This window comes from Suricata suricatta, chromosome 15 (genome assembly GCF_006229205.1).
Source record: "Suricata suricatta isolate VVHF042 chromosome 15, meerkat_22Aug2017_6uvM2_HiC, whole genome shotgun sequence".
Lineage (NCBI taxonomy): Eukaryota > Metazoa > Chordata > Mammalia > Carnivora > Herpestidae > Suricata > Suricata suricatta.
The window spans coordinates 48649864-48670165 of NC_043714.1; the positions used below are offsets into that span (position 1 = coordinate 48649864).

At 39.2% G+C, this 20302-nt stretch overlaps 1 protein-coding gene across 4 annotated transcripts in view; it reads left to right on the top strand.

Annotated features, from left to right (window-relative positions):
- OXR1 (oxidation resistance 1) overlaps window positions 1–20302 on the top strand; it is a 427046-nt gene that overhangs the window by 222743 nt on the left and 184001 nt on the right. For all 4 annotated transcript variants that reach the window (XR_003903487.1, XM_029924062.1, XM_029924063.1 and 1 more), the window contains exon 3: window positions 1046–1242. Coding sequence is in view for 3 of the 4 variants with exons in the window: in XM_029924062.1 (XP_029779922.1) it covers window positions 1046–1242 (197 nt within the window). In the remaining variant the exon portion in view is untranslated. The remainder of the gene's footprint in view (window positions 1–1045; window positions 1243–20302) is intronic.

Genomic DNA, 20302 nt, shown 5'->3' on the forward strand with positions numbered 1-20302 from the left:
TGATTATTTAAGTAATAAAGAAAACTGCTGGGGCACCTGGGTGGCTCAGTCAGTTGAGCATCCAAGTTGGGCTTAAGTCTTGATCTCATGGTTCATGAATTTGAGCCACATGTCAGACTCTATGCTGACAGCTCAGAGTCTGGAGGCTGCTTAGGATTCTATGTCTCCCTCTCTCTCTGCCCATCTCTTGCTCTCTCTTTCTTTCTCTCAAAATACATAAATATTTAAAAAAATTTTTAAAAACCTGCCAACTTGTTTTCCATAGGGAATTTAGATTTGAAAAATGACACTTAACATTAGCCTCTGGAAGTACCAAGAGCCAAGAGTAAGCTAGGCCTAGGGTTCAGTTACAATGACAAATAGAAAATTGTGTAGCTTGAAGTATTTGAATCAACTCCTATCATTTATCAATAGTTTTTACACCACGAGAAACATTCTCTATGCATGAGTGGGGAACATGTTTTATGGATAGCTTTCTGCTTTCCATGTTCCTTCTGATGTCAGCTCTCTAAAATGTCGAAGTGAGCAAACATGACAGTGTCTGCAGAAATAATGTGAACTCTATAATTTCTACAGCTGAGATGCTATTATAGATTAAACAGAAAAGCTCTGACAGCCTCTAGTTACTCAAATAATCATTTCATTATCTGTTTCTGGGTTGCAATTATTTATTTCTAACTAGTGTTTTACTATAGCTTTAAAAATACTCCTTTCAAAACGAAAAGCAATAGCCAAATGCATTATCTCTGTCCAACACCACATTTTAGCTTGCTATTAGGAAGAATAAGTCCTTTCGCATCTACATTCTAATACCTTTTGATGAAACCTTTAAAAATGATTAGGTGGATTTTTCCCTCAACTAGTTTCAGAAATATTTGAAGAATTTAAAATACTATAGGGAATGTTTATAATTTCTGAATGACTCTTGTTCTGTTTCAGGGCCAAATATTAACTCAGTTGTGGAAAAAAGGGTTGTGATGGAGATAACGTTGGGAAAATGTCTCCTGGGTCAGTAATCACAGCCTGTGGTGTTCTCTGCCTGTAGGTTGAAGAAAAAGTCCCAGTCAGTGGATATTACTGCTCCAGGGTTCAACCCTTTGGCTGGGGCAGGAAAGCAAATGCCGCAAGCGAGTAAGCCCCCCGCACCCAAGACACCCATCATTGAAGAAGAGCAGAACAATGCGGCCAATACCCAGAAGCATCCTTCTCGAAGGAGTGAGCTGAAGAGGTTCTACACGATTGGTGAGCAGCAGACACTTTATGCACGGGAATGGGTGTGTCTAACCGGCACCGGGAACGCGGGGGTCTGCCCTTTTTACATGCCGGGTGTATCCTTCCGATGGTTTGTGTGGCCATTTCCACCAAAGATGGAAATTGAAAAACACTGAAAACCATCAGCAGATTTAAATGAGGGAGCAGGCTTAAGGACCGCCTACAACCGGGCTCGGGAGGAGTTAATTTTATGTGTATATGGCTTTCCAGTGTTTAAGCTTCTTGTGCCACCATTTTCATTTTTGCCGTTTCTCAGCTGGCACCATTTTTTGTTTTTGTTCTTTTCATTTTCCCTCCCGGCTCTCCAGTCTCTGACCCTGTTCTGTCAGGTTGTTAAGACAGTAGTTGAGGTCACCCTGTAACTAACAAAGCTACTAAGAAAACAGAGGTTGAGAGGAGACACACTGCAATGTAGTTCTGCATTGGCCTTGCCCGGTTCTTCACTTGGAGGGATTGAATCCCATACAGAACCCATCATCTAAGAAGGTAGTAAGCTGTGGGGGAGTCTGGCAGACATTACACGCTTTTTTCCCTAGATAAAACAATACCCTGTGATTATGAACTTTAATACGTAATTGGGATTTTAAGTAATTTAAATAAGTTGAATTATCAACTTTTATATACCAATATTTGTCCATTCTAACAATAACAATTTTCAGTGTCTTAGAGACAAAAGTTGCTCAATCTATCATATATGGTAGAAGACAATGCATAAGGGAGATAAATCTTCCCAGGAAGAGGAGATGGATTCTTGGCCTTGCTTTCCGATTTCATTTTAGAGATATTTGGTCGTATCCAAAAGCCTTAAAAGTAGAGGCTATGGCTTGATGGGTTTACCAAAGTTACATCAACGGGGTCACTTTTTATTTGGTGTCCACCACCCTAACCACCCCAATGTGCGATGTTTGAAAATTTTTTCTCAGATACTTCAGGGTTCTTATCTAGAGATCACAACCAGGAGAGCAGATTTCTAGTTCTGACTCCCACAACAGCTTTTGGTGTGACTTTGTCAGGTCATTTTCCTGTGTCTTTGGTTGTATCCTTCAAGCTTGAAGACATGCTTGCCTCCATGTAGGTCTAGTACTATTTCAGGATACGGCGACTAAAACCACGCTGCCCCCTCCGCCCATTCTGTGTCCTCTGCCTGTATCTGCTCTCAGGTGCCCTATTCCCAGATGAAGATGTTCAAGTCTTATTTTTCAAGATAGCAGGCTTGGTGTCTTTGAGGAGATCAATAGTCAAGTAACAAGAATTGATATAAGACAGTGTCAACAAGTGCATGTTTCCATTTTAAAACTTACAGCAGCATGTTTCTAAAATCCAGTCAGCGAAGCTAGAAAGGCCCATAAAGTTTCCTGCCGCTCTGCTTTCCACTGTCCTCTCCTCCCAGCCTTCAACATGTCCACCACCTTCTCTTGCTTCTCTGACTTATTAACTGGCTAAGAAGAAACAGTATTTTGCCTTCAGAAAATAAAATTTATTGTATAAATTCAATATTCCTTAAAGATAAGACAATGAGGGAGAAACAATGACCAGCTTGGGCCACATGAATAAGGAGATAAGCCTAGAAAGTAGACGTCTAAATGGTGAGTTTGGATTGCAGAAAGGCGAACTGTGAGTTATTTTAAATAGCCTTACCACCAGTGAATATTTAATTATTGGATTTTCAATAATTTGATTCACAATCATGTGTATTATGTTAAAACAGATATCTGAATTATAAACTTAATATATTCATATAACTCTTCTACTAGTTTGGACACACAGCTATTATTTTCAAGGCTGAAATATTAGCAACTATGTAATCACCTATCTTGAAAGATTATTTCACAAGACAAGTATATTTCAGTATTCCTTAATAAGTGTTTAATAGCAACAACTAAAACTACCACTAATTGGTAATGCCACGTACCAGGCCCAGGTAAAGGTTGTTAGGTGGGTGCTATACTGTTTGTTTTTAGAGATGAGGGAAAGTGCCTGAGAGAAGTTACGGAGTCATGAGGAAGAGATAGCAGACTCTGCAGGAGGAATTAACCTCCTCTTGTGACACTTCAGAATCAGCTTCTGTGTTACTCAGAAGAAGACCTGCAGAGGTGAGCCAAAGGAGTTTCTATGGGTAATACAGTGGCGTCATATTTTTACTTCAATTCTCAGAAAATCTCATTTAAGGAAACCATGCCAACTAACCCATCCAGCAGCCAGTGCGCCCTTTCATTGAAAGATATTTCAATGTCTCAATTTATGGTTCACACAACTGGAAAAAAAAACCTAGGAGCCCTCATGTGGCCAAGTTGAGTACTACATTTAAATTTTGCAATGAAAGCAGTACTACGTTTATGTAAAATACTATATTTCATTTCAAGCGATGATTTTATTTTTTTAAATTGTTTTGTTTTTATTTTACTATTGAGACGGAAATAGAACATGAGTGGGGGAGGAGCAGAGAGAGAGGGAGATACAGAATCAAAGCAGGCTCCAGGCTCTGAGCTGTCAGCACAGAGCCTGACACGGGGCTTGAACCCAAGAACTGAGAGATCATGACCTGTGCTGAAATCGGACGCTTAACTGACTGAGCCAGCCAGGCGCCCCTCTAGTGATGATTTTAAAGAATTTAAAATTTTTTTAAAAACTAGAAAAATTTGAAGTTATTTAAATGTCTTTTTGTGGGTTGTATGGTACAGTGGTTTCTCCAGAAACTTGATTGGGAGCTGTTTATCCTTCATGAACTAATGTTTAGGATCTATTTCCTGTTTGAGAACTCTAGGAAGGAGATAATGTAGTCTTCCTGTATAGACAATACATTCAGGTCCTCACATATTCCTAATAATAGAAACATATTAAACCTAATATAGTAGCAAAAAAAAAATGACAGCGTAAAGTCATTTTTATAAGAGAATTATCCTTTCTTACAAAAGTATAATAACAGTTCATTGTTGTGTAGTAAGTAGGGGAAATGTTATTCTCTATCATGTAAAATGTGTGAATCTTCAGATAAATGAAAAGGAAAGTAATAATAATATCAGGACCAGGTAAGGAAAGAGCTTTTTCTCTCCTACTTCTGTCACTAACTATATAATCTTGCACAGTTATTTGCCATCTCTGGACCTTGATTTTTTCAAATCTGTAGAGTGAAAGATTTAGATCAGATCAGTGTCTTTCTTTCTAAGTATCTTTTTTCCTCATATTCCCTTTTTATTATTGTAACTGACTATATGAAGTACTGTGTGAGTTTTTGGTTGTTGTGAAAGAAATTACCACAAACACAGCTCTTTAAAACAATACCCATTTATCAGCCCACAGTTATGTGGGTCAGAAATCTACATAATATGGCTTGGTTCTCTGCTTAATGCATTACAAGGCGAGACTCAAGGTGCTGGGTGGGCTAAAGTCTCATCTGCAGGCTCGACTAGGGAAAGAAATGCTCCCACATTCATTTTTCTTATTGGCAGAATGTAGTTCCTTGCAGATGTAGGACTGAAGTCTGCATTTCCTTGCTGGCTGTCAAGTGAGGGCCACACTCAGCTGTGGAGGCCACTCCCATTCTTTGCCATGTGGTCCCTCCATCTTCAAGCCAGTAACTGTGTTTCAGATCCTTGTCATCTGAATCTCTGACTACCTCTCCTGGGTTAGCCAAGAAAGCTGTCTGCTTTCAAAGGACTTATGTAATTAGACCAGGCCCACCCAGACAATCTCCCTGTCTGAAAATCAACCTAACCTAGTTATGAGAGTAACGTCCATCGTATTCACAGTCCCCGGGATTATGCATGCATGTACCTCAGAGGGATGAAGAATTTGTGGACTCTCTTAGGATTCTGCCTAACATATTTTACACCACATGCGCAGTTTATACCACTATATATTCAACTACCAGCACAGCCCATACAAAACTTCCTCAAGACACTTCTCTCACTCTCTGTTCTGATTTTTATCCTATCCTATTTCATTTTTAAATGCAGTCTCAACTCACTGACGCAATTACATAATTAATTAATCAGTTATGATCTACAGTTGAAAAATCACTGGGCTTTGGGGCGCCTGGCTGGCTCAGTTGGCTAAGCGTCTGACTTCCAGCTTCAGCTCAGGTCATGATCTCATGGTTCATGGGTTCGAGCCCCACATTGGGCTCTGTGGTGCCAGCTAGCTCAGAGCCTGGAGCCTGCTTCGGATTCTGTGTCTCCCTCTCTCTCTGACCCTCCCCTGCTCATGCTGTCTCTTTCTGTCTCTCAAAAATAATAAATAAAAAAAAATCACTGGGCTAGATATTGGAATTCCTTCAAATACTTAAAATTATGTTATTATTTTTAAATGATAGCATTAATGGAGCTAGAATGATCCAGCATTAAATTGGTAGGTTAGTTTTGATGGGTTAGTTTTGATGGGTAAATAGATGAAAATAGAATAAAATTTGTCACTACACCATTGTTTGTGCTAGATAAAACTACTGGAGTTTGGCAATGTATATTTAAAAACCTATAAAACCTATATTCTTCAATGTCATGGTCATTGACATAATGACTTAAAGATAGAACACAGAACCAAATAGTAGGCTCAGATATTTGTAATATGCTTTTTATTTGATAACTTTAATTCAGAGAACTATATGTGAGGATTTCTGAAAGAATTGTAAACGAGACATGGAGGTAGTAAAGAAGACAGTACATGCAGGATGCAAAAATGTCCCATCGCTCCCCAAGGTGAACCTGTGCACTTATATGTAGTATTTGTTTTTTACTTTGGAATCTGGAGCTAGAACTCTTACCTCTCTATCTATCTTCTGTGACTGTTAGTAAAAGGTGCTGATGTCTTTCATTTTTGATAACTTCCTTGACATTTATGAAGTAGGACAACTCTTGAATGGATGTCCCCACAATCCAAGTCATTCAGTGAAATACCAAATGCTGATTAGTCCCTGATCAGTCCTTCCTTTGTGAAAACCTTACAGGCAATGCTGATCAGAATAGAAAGAAAAGAAAACAGAGAGGCCTGCTTTTAAGGTAGTCATCAGTGGGTGGGAGAGGAGATTGCCTGGTAAAACTGGGCACACCAGTGAGTAGAATTCAAGACTGATACCCTAAAGACATGGTGTTGGGGGGCGCGGGTTGAATGGGGAGCGGCAGAGGCCAGAGGAGGCTCACTCAAAGTGCTGTGGAATCCAAAGGATGGAGAAGTTGCACCAGATCGTAAGGACACTCAGGGGGGACACTCAGGGGCTCTTTATTGGCTCCATAGTTACAGTCACCTTTTACCACCTCTTGCCCTCCTTGTATTGAAGCTCCCTTGGCATCTGGCACTCGTCCCCCTTATCAATTCCTATGGGTAGGGGATGATGCCACTAATTTCACTAATCTGAGTACTTAGTACAGTGTGAGGTGCATAATAAGTACTAAATAAACCTTGGGGGTGGTAAAGAGATGGGGAAAGGGGTGCCAGTGGAGGTTGTGAGGATTAGCATTGCTAATGGAAGAGGAGAGAAGGAAACTGGCTAAGAGTCCTAAGGAAGAGCTTTGGAGGCTTCAGGGCATAAGAGAAGGATTGAACACCTGCTTTGAAAAATAGTGAATCAGATAATACAACCTTTCCATTTATCTGTCTGTTTATCTATCTATCTATCTTAGAGTTATTTTATTACTTATGGCTAATGCTGTCTGCAACTTCACAGAGAAGGCAGACAATGGTGGAACTTAGCCTTCCCGGGTTCCTGGCTCAACAGGGCTTACGACCAATTCTAATAAGGGGGCTCCTTGGCTGTCAGGTGCCCTGAGGAATAATGCCTCTGGAGCTTTCCTTCAGTTGAGACCTCTCACTATCTGATCCTTCCCTTGTCATGTGAACTGACAGCCTGCTCACCTTCTTTAGGCTCCTGTTTACCCTCGTGACTCAGTCTCTGCCTTTTATTCTGTCTGTATTAATGTCACTGTAACACGTCCTCTTTGCAAGATACCTCTTTGCAAGATCAAACAAAGATTGATCAATGTTTTTTACACAGTAATTTTCACTTATGTTCAGATGAGTTAATTCTGGATTTATTTGAGGGATATTTATAACTCAGACCCTTCCACATAAGAAAATATGTTCATTTATGAATCTATTCATTTATTAATTCAACATGTATTTACGAATTCCCACTACATGCTAGGCCTTATCTGAAATTCTGCTAATATAAGAGTAAACAAGACCCAAGTCCGTGTCCTCAGGTGCTTATATTCTAGTGGGAAGGGAGGCTATAAACAATCAGGTATTTAACACATTGTCAAGGAACGATATATATTTAAAGAAAGAAAACAAGGGAGAAAGGTGATAGAAAAGTTACTCTGTAAAATGTGTTTAAATCTTATACAATTTTTATTTGATGAATTTTGTCAGATGACTTATATGGATCTAAGAAATCAATTAGGATGGTTTCAATTACAGGACATTAGATGTGTTCATAATAGATTTTTCAAAGCATTGTTGTAGCTTTCCTTGCATAGAATTAGGTTTTGAAAAGACTAATGGAATTGACATTTACAACATGAAGAAGAAAATGAGGAGAAATGTAATGATCCTCAAGCTGCCTGGCATTGTTTAAAAAAAATTTTTTTTAACATTTATTTATTTTCAAAAGACAGAGAGAGAGACAGAGTACTAGTGGGAGAGAGGCAGAGAGAAAGAGGGAAATACAGAAGCAGGCTCCAGGCTCTGAGTTGTCAACACAGAGCCCGATATGGGGCTCAAACCCACGAACTGCAAGATCATGACCTGAGCCACAGCCGAATGCTTAGCCAACTGAGCCACGCAGCTCGCACTGCCTGGCATTGTTACTGAAGTGATGTCCACATGTTTTTCATTTCTGTCAAGAATAAACCATGTGGATTAAGGTATAGTATAAAATATTGAAATTACATGAAAAATGTAACACATTTTCATTTATGTTATCAGAAAGCTTGCTTTTTGTTTATTTCTTAAAGTATAGCTGTAACTTCTTTAGAAAGGTTCAGAAGTCAATTTGCCTAGAGGCAAAAGGGGAGCCCTCAAAGATCTAATTGATCAATGTCAGGAAGGCTGAGGTGTAGTCATTCCACGTGCTTATTGAGAGCTCCTTCGTTTGTGCAGATTGGCAACAATCAATGGTGATAAACTTGGCTTTTGGAATCTGATGTCTTAAATTGGAATCTCATTTCCCATGCTATATGTATGACCATAAACAAGGTACTTAGGATCTTAGAGCTCAGTCGTCACTTACAAAAGGAAATAAAACTGGTGTTTACTGAAAGGGCTGTGGTGAGAAATAAGTGAAATGATCTATGTAAAGATCCCACTAGTGCCTAGGATGGGAAGTTCTTGTTCATTATTGTTGTGTATCAGGGATCCATCCTGCGTAAGTATTCCCTGGGCAAGGATGTGAAGCCTAACCTGGGGTTTACGTGGTGCTAGCCTACTGTCTTCTGATCCTTGTAGATCTGGCCAACGTCTGTTTCTTGCTTAAAACAAACCCTGCCGTGGTTCCTCACTCCCCCCAGAAGATAGGATTGTTGTTCTACAGACCTTTCCTGTTCTGCTCCTACTTAGTCTCCAGCTTTACACGTCATGATTTCCCAAAGGTGATCTTATGTATCCTATATCATGGGCTTTATGTCAGCTCTTCTTTCTCCCTAGAATAGTGTTGGGACTCAACCCAAACTTCCCTCGTAACTGGCCACACTTTCCCCAAATCTGATGAATGTGAATAAATTTCAAAGCATTTTAACATAAACATTATCAATTTTTTAGGTCACTAACAAATACTCATTGAATTCAGTGTTTGCTTATAACGTTCTTAAAGGGTAAGGGCACCATACATTTATTCTGACCACCGTGCGGCGTTCTGTGGAATTAAGTCTCTGAAAGTTGAATGATTTATTCATGATCACACTGAATAGTGCTAAATCACAGAAAGAAACTACGTTGATGGATGACTAATAGTAAAGACCTTGTCCTTTGTATGTTTTCAGATCACGTTCTTTTCTCAGAAGTAAAACAAAAATGAAATTACATCATTGACAGAGGTCTCAGAGGGTGGCTTCCCAGTGCAAGTCCACACCATTGATGGTGGGACAGACCATTAAAAAAAGTGTTAGTTTTTCATGAAATTAAATTTATTCAACTAAAGTGACTGTCCTTTCCTTTTTCTACCTTACTTCTTCCCTTTGCTTTCCTCCTTTCTTCTTTTTACCCCTTCTTTCTTTTCTTTTTTCCTTTTCTTTTCTTTATTTTCTGCCTCCTTCCTGGTGTTAACATTGTTATCTGCCTCATTCCCGGCAGTTAATATTAACTGCCTTTTTGTGTAATGATGGCATAGTATATGTATTGGTTTGGTAGACTTTTTAAATAAGATTTGTTCTTTTTAAATCTCATTGCTTGTCAAACTTAAGTTGGGAAATGTCCGCCAGAATACTCCTTTGAAATGTTACTGGTCTGTGAAATTGTAAAATCTGAAATCCAGTGTTCTTGTCCTTTGCCCTGCCTTCAAGATAGAATGCCTTCAATATTGCCAGCTTAATGAAGCACACTTAAACACAGATTTGTATCTTACTAACCCGGGGATGCTTACATATTAAAAAGAGAGCCTACAGAATTCGGGGTTCCCTGGGAATTCTTCTGAGTAGTTGGTAAAATTAAAACAGTAATAACTAGTTTGGAAACTCTAAAAAGAGAAAAGCAAGATGCGTATTTTAACTGCTTTTTAATTGCAGTACACTAAGCATTTTAAAATATCATCATATAACTTGTATGCCTCTCATTTTGAAGCCAGACTTTTTAATTATAAGAATAAAAAAGAGCAACTCTAAAGTGAAAATATTGAAACAGGAGAGAAAAAAGGGAAATACTAATCTTGCTAGAGGCGACACATTCTGCAGCATGAAAGTAGGTCACCCCTAAATCAGAACCTTCTCTCCAAGCTAGAAGATCCTTCATGTAAAAGCAGAAAGTCTCTGTGATTTAATCAGCAGAAGCATCTTGGCATACAGGTCACTATCTATAGGCACAGAAAGTAAAATGGATAACTGCTCTCAACGTTCAAATTAAATCATGTTCTTGAGAAAAATGACTTTGTTTTGAAGTCTGTTCTGACAGTTTGATGACTTCCTGTATTTTCTGAGTCACAAGACTATTTAGGGAAAATTATTCCATTGCTGAGGTTCCTTGTGATGCATGGAAACTGAAATTTCCTAAATTGACCTGGGCTTTTCACACATTTTAAAGACCACCACATGTGTAAAAGTGTTATTTCTCTTCTTTTTTTAATGAATATTACTTAAGAATATGCAATTTTTATTAAGATAGTGAATTTTGAGTGATATTGAAAATCCAAGTTCAATATTTTGAAGCCCTAAATAGACCTAGGGCTTCCATATATGAGTCTGTGTCTGTGTTGTATGTGTTGAAGAGGTATTCAATTGAATTTTTATTTTATGTCATTTTTATAATTCATTCCATTTAAAATCACTTTTAAACATGAAGGCTAGGAAAACCCACCAGCAGAAACTTCTTTCCAACTCTGGAATAAATATGCAAGCTTTAGGTCTTCCTAGAGAAATCTGATATATTTTACTACATATTTATAGAATTTTAAACGTTACTAAGCAGCAGTAGATGTATTCAGAAGGAAGAAAAATGTTTGTTTGATATCCCTTTAGATTGGTAGTGCCTGTAATGTGCCAGATAAGCTTGCCAACTCAAACTTTCCTGGGTTAGCACCATATTCTATACAATTGCCTTGTTCTTTTTTTGCTCTAATTCTGTGATTGTTCTGTGTCGTAAGTAATCAATCAGGATCAAGAAACACAGCTTAATCATGGCTGTGGTAAATGGATTACACAGTGTCCACAAAGCTGAGGTTGCCCTGCGCAGCTTGTATTGGTATTGTTAACCTTAAACATAAAACTCAGTTATTTTAAAAATACGTTAATTTGGGAATAACAGAGAACTGCCATTTAGGAGAAGCAAGCTAAGGCAAAAACATAGAAGACCAGAGAAAAGGAGAGAAATGCTCTTTTACAGAGGAGAACAGAGAGTTGGGACCGCTATGATAAACCAAAAGTCTACTGGCTTAAACTGGGAATTTGAAAGGTAGTGGTCTTTTATTGGCTGAGTTGATGGATTGGCAAGCTGTGTCTCTTCTTTGGGTCTGCAACTAAGGATTGGTTGTAAGGCATGAGCGCTCCCCCTGCTGGCCTTCTGATTCCATTTTATTTTACTTTATTTTATTTCATATTTTATTTTTTAATATATTTTTAATGTCTCTTTAATTTTTGAGAGAGAGTGACGGAGCAGGAGTGGGGGAGGAGCAGAGAGAGAAACACAGAATCAGAAGCAGGCTCCAGACTCTGAGCTGTCAGCACAGAGCCTGAATGGGGGGCTCAAACCCACGAACCGTGAGATCATGACCTGAGCCAAAGTCGGCCGCTTAACTGACTGAGTCACCCAGGTGCCCCCTGATTCCATGTTAAATGAGGTTTCCTTTAATTAATTTTTACAGAATGGTGTTTGAGTTGCAGCTAATAGTCTTATAACTTACTAAAAATAATTTATACCTGTCAATTTACTTAATGATTTCTAAACAGCCTAATTAAAACTAGTTAGAATTGTGGAATAATTAAAATGGACATTGTTTCATGGTTGGGAAATAATCAAGATCCATGAATTTGCTAAATCCCTATTAAAATAAGCCCTTTAGCACTGTCAGCAATCAAAATTTGCCCTTTCCACTCACCAGCACTTGTAGGAATGTCCTGTCTCACTGAACCATGACTAGGGGAAGAAAATACAGATGATTAAGAAAGACCACTTTATTTTAAACATTTAATGGTATAATTAATGGCAATTTGAACAGTAAAATATGTCCTAATTTCCCCAGTATTCCCATTTTTTTAAGAATATGAACTTAAAGAGCATCTAAAGACTTTTCACACATTCAGAAATAAAGCTATTGGCATTTCCTGATTTTTTAAAGTTGGCTTTTCTTCCCAATTCATACTAAAGACATTCTTTCACATATTAAAAACAAATCAGAATTTATGTTCCTCAATGAAATGGTGACCATGTTCACAACTATGACCAAAAGAATATTACTTAGAAGGATAAAAATAGTTAAAAGCCAGGCATAGTGGGGGAAGGCTTCCATTGCTGTTTCTGCCAGACATTTTGAAACCACTTTGACTACAGTTAATTACTTTGAACAATTCAATTATAAATGTTTCTGTGGCCATTTGTAATAGATTTACAATAAATCATGTACAGTTCTCCATGCAGGCCAGGTTTTTAGTGAATGTTTTTGAAACTTCACTAGTGCAAACTTTGAGGTCAGTTGGACAAAGTATGAGATTAAAAGCCTTTGTGTTGGTATAATCTAACTATAATGGAAACCTAAGTTCAGGATATACATAAAATACTGTGTTGAAGAGATTAGCTTAAGAAACAGCTTTTTACTGGGTTAAAATACCTACTAAGAGAAATCAAATGAGGTGGTTTTAAAGTAATGTTATCTCTTAATTAACCTATCATGCTACTATATATGTTCAAGTTAAATATCTTCAAAATATGATATGAATAAGTCTTTAGTAATTTGGTTGGATGCTTCCCGAGGGAGAAAGCCCATGTTGTCCCTGAAATCATGGCCAGTGAACCTCAGCAGCCCATTTCCTAAATTCTGTTTGGTCATTTATTCGGGAAACCAATTTCATAAATTTGGATTTTAAGTCTTCTGGTACAATTTGTCTTGTGGAAGGAACTGGTACATATTTAATTTAAAAGAACTGTGTTGTAAATATTAAACACATTACACATTCAGTATATGGAAAATAATCCATCATCGGAGAAATCAGTGAGACTTTAAATAACGCCTGCCCACCTGCTGCATTACAGTATTGTCTGTTTGCTCGCATATGTACTCAAGGATCCTTGGGCTTTACGTGGTGCTTAAGTTTTAATACGCTGATAGAGGGGACATTGATTTCCTCTCAACATTCTTGAAGCTGTAGGAGACAAAAATATTGTTAGTATATTAGAGATAAAACATCACAGGTGCTCACAGAGAGTTGAATGTTAGGACTGCTTATTGAGTGTTTTGTGGACCAATTCAAAATAATTCCCTCTCCAGTTGGGTAGTTTCAGTGTCTTCGAGGTCTTTTATAAGTAGTATTTCAAGTGAGTCGAGATGTAGCAAAAGCAGTAGAATAATATTTACTCTGAGAAACAGGATATCTAGAATGCTGTTTGGGGCTACAGACTTTCACTTCTTGCTTTAAATAATGTTGTTAAATTACAGATCTTTTGGGACATGAGAAACATTCTTGTAAATACACATAGAGTGAATGGGATGGGATGGGTATAGCCAAAAACATGAATTTAAGAAGAGAGAAATAGAAATAATAATTCCCTCTTGTCATGCTCTCATATTTATTTTTCACCTGCACTCCTGTGTAAGCTTCTCTGAACTTCAATTCAGTATGTGGTCTTAAGAATACTTTTTCATTTGTTTACTTAGTAAGTGATTGATTGAGCACCATTGACAAGTACCAATAGTTGGAATGAGGCTTCTGAAAGATGAAAGGCTGAATAAATGGGGGTATTTTGTGCTCTACTGGTGGAATCTGAACTTAATCTTAAACTTTGGGAATTGTTGAAGGTTTTTGACTAGGGAAATGCCTTTATAGAGAGATGTTTCAAGCATCCTATGGAAAATGGGCTGGGGATATATATGCCTATAGGCAGAAAAGTCTTTTCGACATACGGTGTAAGGGCTGAATACATAATATGATGTACTATTTAAGAGCTTTGGCCCTGGGATAACATAGGGTTTAGAGCCTAGCTTGGCCATCCTGAGTAGCTCTGTGACTTTGGACAAGTCACTTCACTTCTCTGAACTTCTGGTTTTCATTTGGGAAGTGAAAATATTACCATGTACCACTTAGGTTTGTAATAAGGTTTGCATGAGATAGTGTGTACATATTGCTTAATAGATACTGGCTCAGAGTAGACATACATTAAATATTAGATAAAAAGCAAAGTATCAAAATAATGAAGAATGACAAGAGCCACAAGTAAGGCAGAGGCAATGGGACAAGAAAGAATTACAGAGAGATGATCTAGAAAGCTAAAGGAATTGGTGACCAACTAGAAATGAAGAGGGAAGATTTTCCAGTTCTTGCTATAGTTTCATGTTTAAAAATTTTTTTAAGGTTTATTTGAGAGAGACAGAGAATGAGTAGGGAGAGACAGAGGGAGAGGGAGACACAGAATCCAAAGCAGGCTCCAGGCTCCCAGCTCCCAGCTGTCAGCACAGAGCCCAGTGTGGGGCTTGAACCCAAAAATAGCAAGATCATGACCTGAGCCAATGCTTAACTGACTGAGCCACCCAGGTGTCCCTGGGTTTTAAATACATGACACAACAATAGCTAACATTTTTCAATTAGGAAGACATATCTCCTTTTATAAACAAAGTGAATATCTATATGGGCCAGAAAAGGGAGTAAAAACATATAACAATATATGAACATTGGAGCTATGGGCCTTTTGAGCTCTGGCCCAGAAATAGTCAGGGACATCTAAGAAGAGCTCAGTTTCAGCAGAGTGACTGGGACAAGTCAGACCCTATGCACTGTCACAGGCAAGTAGAACTCAAGAGGACATGACCAGTAAATGCAGTGTGGGATTCTGGGTGGGATCCTAGAACAGGAAAACAACAATAGGTGAAAAGTAATGAAATCTAGAGGAAGTATGGACTTGGGCTGACAGAAATACATCAATACTGATTCATTGATGGTCACAAATGTAACATCTACTATATGATGTTAATCATTGGGAAAATTGGATGGTGGGGTATACAAGAATTCTATACTATCTTAGCAGATTTTGGCAAATATAAAAACTTATCAAATAGAAACGTTTGTTTAAATGGTGGGAGACTAGAACCCCATCCACTTCTTTGAACATGACCTAAGCAGGGGTTCCCAACTATGAAAGGAGGCTAGAAAAAGCTGTGATGCTGTCCACCCCAGGTGTGGCACAGAGCAACCTTCAGAGACCAGTGGAAGAAGAGAAAAGGCTTGCGGCCTGAGCCTAGACGAAGCCACTTCATTTCTTATTTTGATCTGTTTTGTGCCCACTGACAGCATGGGATGTGAGCCGCCAATATCAGACTTTTGTCTGGGGGCACCCCGGTGGCTCAGCAGGTTAAGCATCTGACTCTTGATATCGGCTCAGGTCATGATCCCGGGGTCATGGGATAGATCCCTGGGTCAGGCTCTGCGCTGAGCCTGGAGCCTGCTTGGGATTCTCTCTCACCTTCTCTCTGCCCCTCCCCTGCTCGCACCTGCGTTCTCTCTCTCTCTCTCTTTCTCTCTCTCTCTGTCTCTCAAAGTAAATAAACTTTAAAAAGAGAGACTTTTTTCTGGAATGGAAATCTCAGAGGGCTCGTAGAGATAAGCACAAAATAGCTGGGTGGAAAGAGAAGACACTACAGACACGGAAAGAGTAAGAAAAACGTGAAAAACCTAGATACTCCCTCTCCAGAGGAGCCTAAAACTAAGATGTAAGAACATGAGGAGAGCTAGACCTGAGTCAGTCAACAAAATCAACAGTTGGGTGACGAATTGACTCTTGATACAAAGAAAAAAATTAATTCTTAAAATGACATGTTTTGTTGGAGCTTCTAGGATAACTATTAAGTTTCAATTTGAACATCAGAGTGAATGGAGTTACTATTTACAAAGATGGATAATGCTGAGAGATAATGTGAGGCAGAGCATGAGAAGGGGAGGGGCACAGAAAAGAGGGGAGGGATACAGAATCCCATTCAGGCTCCAGGCTCTGAGCTGCCAGCACAGAGCCTGATGCCAAGCTTGAACCCGCTGACCATGAGATCATGACCTGAGCTGAAGCCTGACGCTTAACCTACTGAGCCACGCAGGCGCCCTGTGGGGATAGCTTTTAAAATAGAATATCGGGTTCAGCTGGGGACATCAGTGGAAATAGACAGTTTGGAGCCTGCAGTTCTGGCCCTCAGGAGATGGGCTTAGAATAAAGTTATCAAATTAAATTGACGTGTAGGCATACAGGAGTTTCTGAAGACAAGTGAGTAGAGTGAGAAGATTCTGACCCAGATGTAAGGGGTGGGATGAGACTGGAAGCTACAAAGGAAACCGAGGAAGGGACACAGGAGGCTGTTTCCTCCAGCTCTATAATCCAGTAAATTTGTCCCTTCCTAGCCTCTACTATTACTCAGGAGAGACATCAAGCCATGTCATTCAAATGACCAAAAGTGCCAGAGGAGGCTACGGTGAGGGGACTCTGACATGCTAAGTTTAGGGAATTTATTCTCTAATAAATTTGTGCATGAAAGCTGTGTTGAAGTTGGGCTGAAAATATTCGTTACAGAAAGAGAGATTTCTTTGGTTCCCTTCTTTGGTTATCACTTACCATTTCAGTTCACTAGAGTAATAATAGTATCTGTCAAGAAAAATGGGATGAACTGGGGTTGATGTCTAAGTATCTCCTCAAAAACCTTTTCATGTTAGGTATGCCTGGGTGACTCAGTTGGTTAAGCATCTGACTTTGGGTCAGGTCATGACCTCACGGTTTAAGGGTTCGAACCCCACGTCAGGCTCTGAGTTGTCAGGCTTGGAACCTGGTTTGCATTCTGTGTCTCCCTCTCTCTTTGTTCCTCCCCTGCTTGCGTGCTCGCTCACTTACTCTCTCTCTCTCTCTCTCTCTCTCTCTCTTTCTCTCTCTCTCTCTCTCTCAAAAATAAATAAACATTAAAAAAAGAAACTTTTTGGTGTTAAAGGCAAATGGTTTTTATCTGATTTAAAGAAATGTCGCTGTATCTCAAAACCTCTTTTTCCAGTATTGAATCAGTGCACATGAGTCTCTCCTTTTTGTGTAAATCACACTTATGATTCATACTACTTAAACACCCTATTTATTGCACAGTCATACCACATCACACAGTCTGAGAGCTTCCTCCTGCATTATTTTGGGACTGGTAGAAAACGGAAGGATGAGCATCAGACAGCAGATGACTCAGAGTTTAAAGGCAGTTTCATGATAAACCACCTGGATGGGGGAAAGGTTAGGTTTTACTTTTCATCAGCAGGACTCAGAGGGGAAAGCTTTAATGCCTTAAAGCTATTCTGAAGAATCGCTCTCTGTACTTACCGTGCATTGGAGAGTCTTATTAAAACACAGGTGCTGACTTGCTAGACCCGGGGCAGGGCCTGCAGTTTTGCATTTGTAGAAAGACTTCAAGTGCTGCTGGTGGTCCGTGAATAGTAAGGCTAAAGAGCCCGAAGGCTTTCTTCGTTTGACAATACATATAACATATGTTTCAATATTTGAACCCAAATTATCATCCTGGACCAAGAATTTATCATTAAGACCTATGTTCCTTTTTCAAAACAAACTGCTTAGCTACCGCCCCTTAATACATGTGGTATAAGAAACTTGCAGAATAAGAATGTGGATTCAAATTTTTCTTAATGTTTATTCATTTATTTTTGAGAGAGGGAGAGAATGAGTATGAGCAGGGGAGGGACAGAGAGACACAGAATCCAAAGCAGGTTCTAGGCTCCGAGCTGTCAGCACAGAGCCCAACGCAGGGCTCGAACCCACGAACCATGAGATCATGACCTGAGCCAAAGTCAGACACTTAACCGACTGAGCCCACAGGCGCCCTAAAAATGTGGATTAAAAAAAATAAGAAGAATGTGGATATTATCTCACCTAAACATATGGTTTTCATATTATAAAATACACATATTGCCATATAGTATTAGTGGATAAAATTGAGTGTTTGAGACATATTAACAGTTCCTGAATTTGACTGGTCCAGGCTGTGAGCTGTGACAGTGTTGTGTAGTTGCCTGAAGAGGAAGCAACAGGAGTAACATAGATTCTGACACTAAAGAGACATGTTAGAAATTAGAAATTTACTGGTTATTTTGCTCTACTGTTCACCTATTATGTTGGTCAGAGTTGTTGATCAGCTTCTTCAACTCTTCATTGGGACTAAAAGTACTTTTTCATAGAGTTTTTGTGAGTTTTAAAAAAGATTATGCATGTAAAGCTCCTCATACTGAATCTGCCTAATAAATATGTAACAAATAGTTGCTATTTCACCAAAGAAGGAAAAAGAAAGTGGAGGGCGACCAATGGGGGAAGGAATAGATAGTAATAGTTTCAGCTTATGGAAAATACATTATTGATCAATGTGTAATATCTATATTTATTTATTTTGTACTGAAAGCAGAAATGAAGTTTCTGGATCAGATATATTTTTATCTACAACAGAAGCAGTACCGGGTCCCCTTTCCTTTTTAAAAAATTTTTTTAAATGTTTTATTTATTTTTGAGAGACAGAGAGAGACAGCACAAAGAGGGGAGGGTCAGAGAGAAGGAGACACAGAATCCGAAGCAGGCTCCAGGCTCTGAGCTAGCTGTCAGCACAGAGTCCGACACGGGGCTCGAACCCATGAACCATGATATCATGACCTGAACCATGATATCATGACCTGAACCGAAGCCGGATGCTTAACCGACTGAGCCACCCAGGAGCCCCCGGGGCCCCCTTTCCTTAATCTCCTTGAAGATGGCTGCTCTGTGCACAGGGGCTTGTACTGCAGGACCCCTGAAATTATGAATCTGGACATTATTACAGGATTGGACAGCTGCCCTGCTCCCCTCTGGAAAGAGGGAAGCAAAACAAAACAAAACACCTTTGTCCCTGATGTAAATGCATTCTCTCTGGGTAAGATCCCTAAGATTTCACAATCCTTTGCAAAATAAACAGAATCACTGAGGTTTTTAGTCTCCTTGAAAATGTAAGTACGTAACGCCAGAGAAGTGAATCTGTATTTCTCCAGACCCCTCTCTATATATTCAGTCATCCTTTAACCCAGCTGCCAGTTTCCTGTGTTAATGCTGGGCCTTATATCCTCTTCCCACCTCCCTTACCTCTACCTCCCCCACTTCCACCTCCCCCACCTCCGATTCCTGAGCTGTCAGCAAAGTTTGTACAAACCATGAAATTCTGGCTGTGATTGGATTTCCTGTGCAAAGGGGCGGAAGAACGAAGTTCCTTGTCCTGACTGAGTTGGACAGAGATGTGAGAAGATACATAGACATGTAGGAGAGAGAGACCCTCAGCTGGCCTTATGGTGAGGTACGTGACCATTAATAGTGGGACCGTAAAATCAGATAAACTTGAAACTCTTCCCACATTTATGCCTGTTAAATGCATGGCCCTCGACCTGGGTCACTTGGTGTGTCTGGATTCTAACTCCCACATCTGACAGACTAGGGAATGTCAGCCCCATGCTCAAAAGGTTTGCTCTATGCCTCTGATTCTTAGGTTTTAATCATTTTAACTGAAGTGTATTTTATTAGTGCTCTATTCACATGAAATTATTTTGAGCATTGATTTTTGGCACAACACCTTTCTAAATTCAGCTCAAATAGTACTTATTTTTAAAAACATGTTCAATTACTTGCCCTCGTCTCCTTTCTGCCATTTTTAGTATTCTTTCATTTAATGTTGTTGTTCCGAAACTAGACTAGGTACTTTTTCCCAAAATTTACAAGTTTCAGGTTGGACCTGCTTATTTCCTGTTTATGATTCCAACCATTCTTCATGATTTGTCTTTTCCTGCAGTCCTCTTCTATCGTATTACCCCTTGGAAATGAGCAGCTTTTGTAACAATGAAATCCCTTAATAGGAAGGCATCTCTTCTCAGTAGCTATATTCTTTGTTTGGGCTTCATGACCCCAGATAGTTCTGACATACTCACAGCTGTGAAGAGCATAAAAGTAGGTGTTTTGAGTGTAGTAAAGCCAAAAAGCCGAGTTAAGTTGAGCGTGGAAAAACGCACACGCACATGAAGCTAGATTCTTCCACGTGGGGAGGAGGAAGGAGAAGAGGACCGGTGGTTATGAGCACATGGGCATGCAGAACTGCTGCGCATTACCGCTTCTTTTTATCAACAAAACTTGGTATTAGGATATTTTTTGTCTTCAG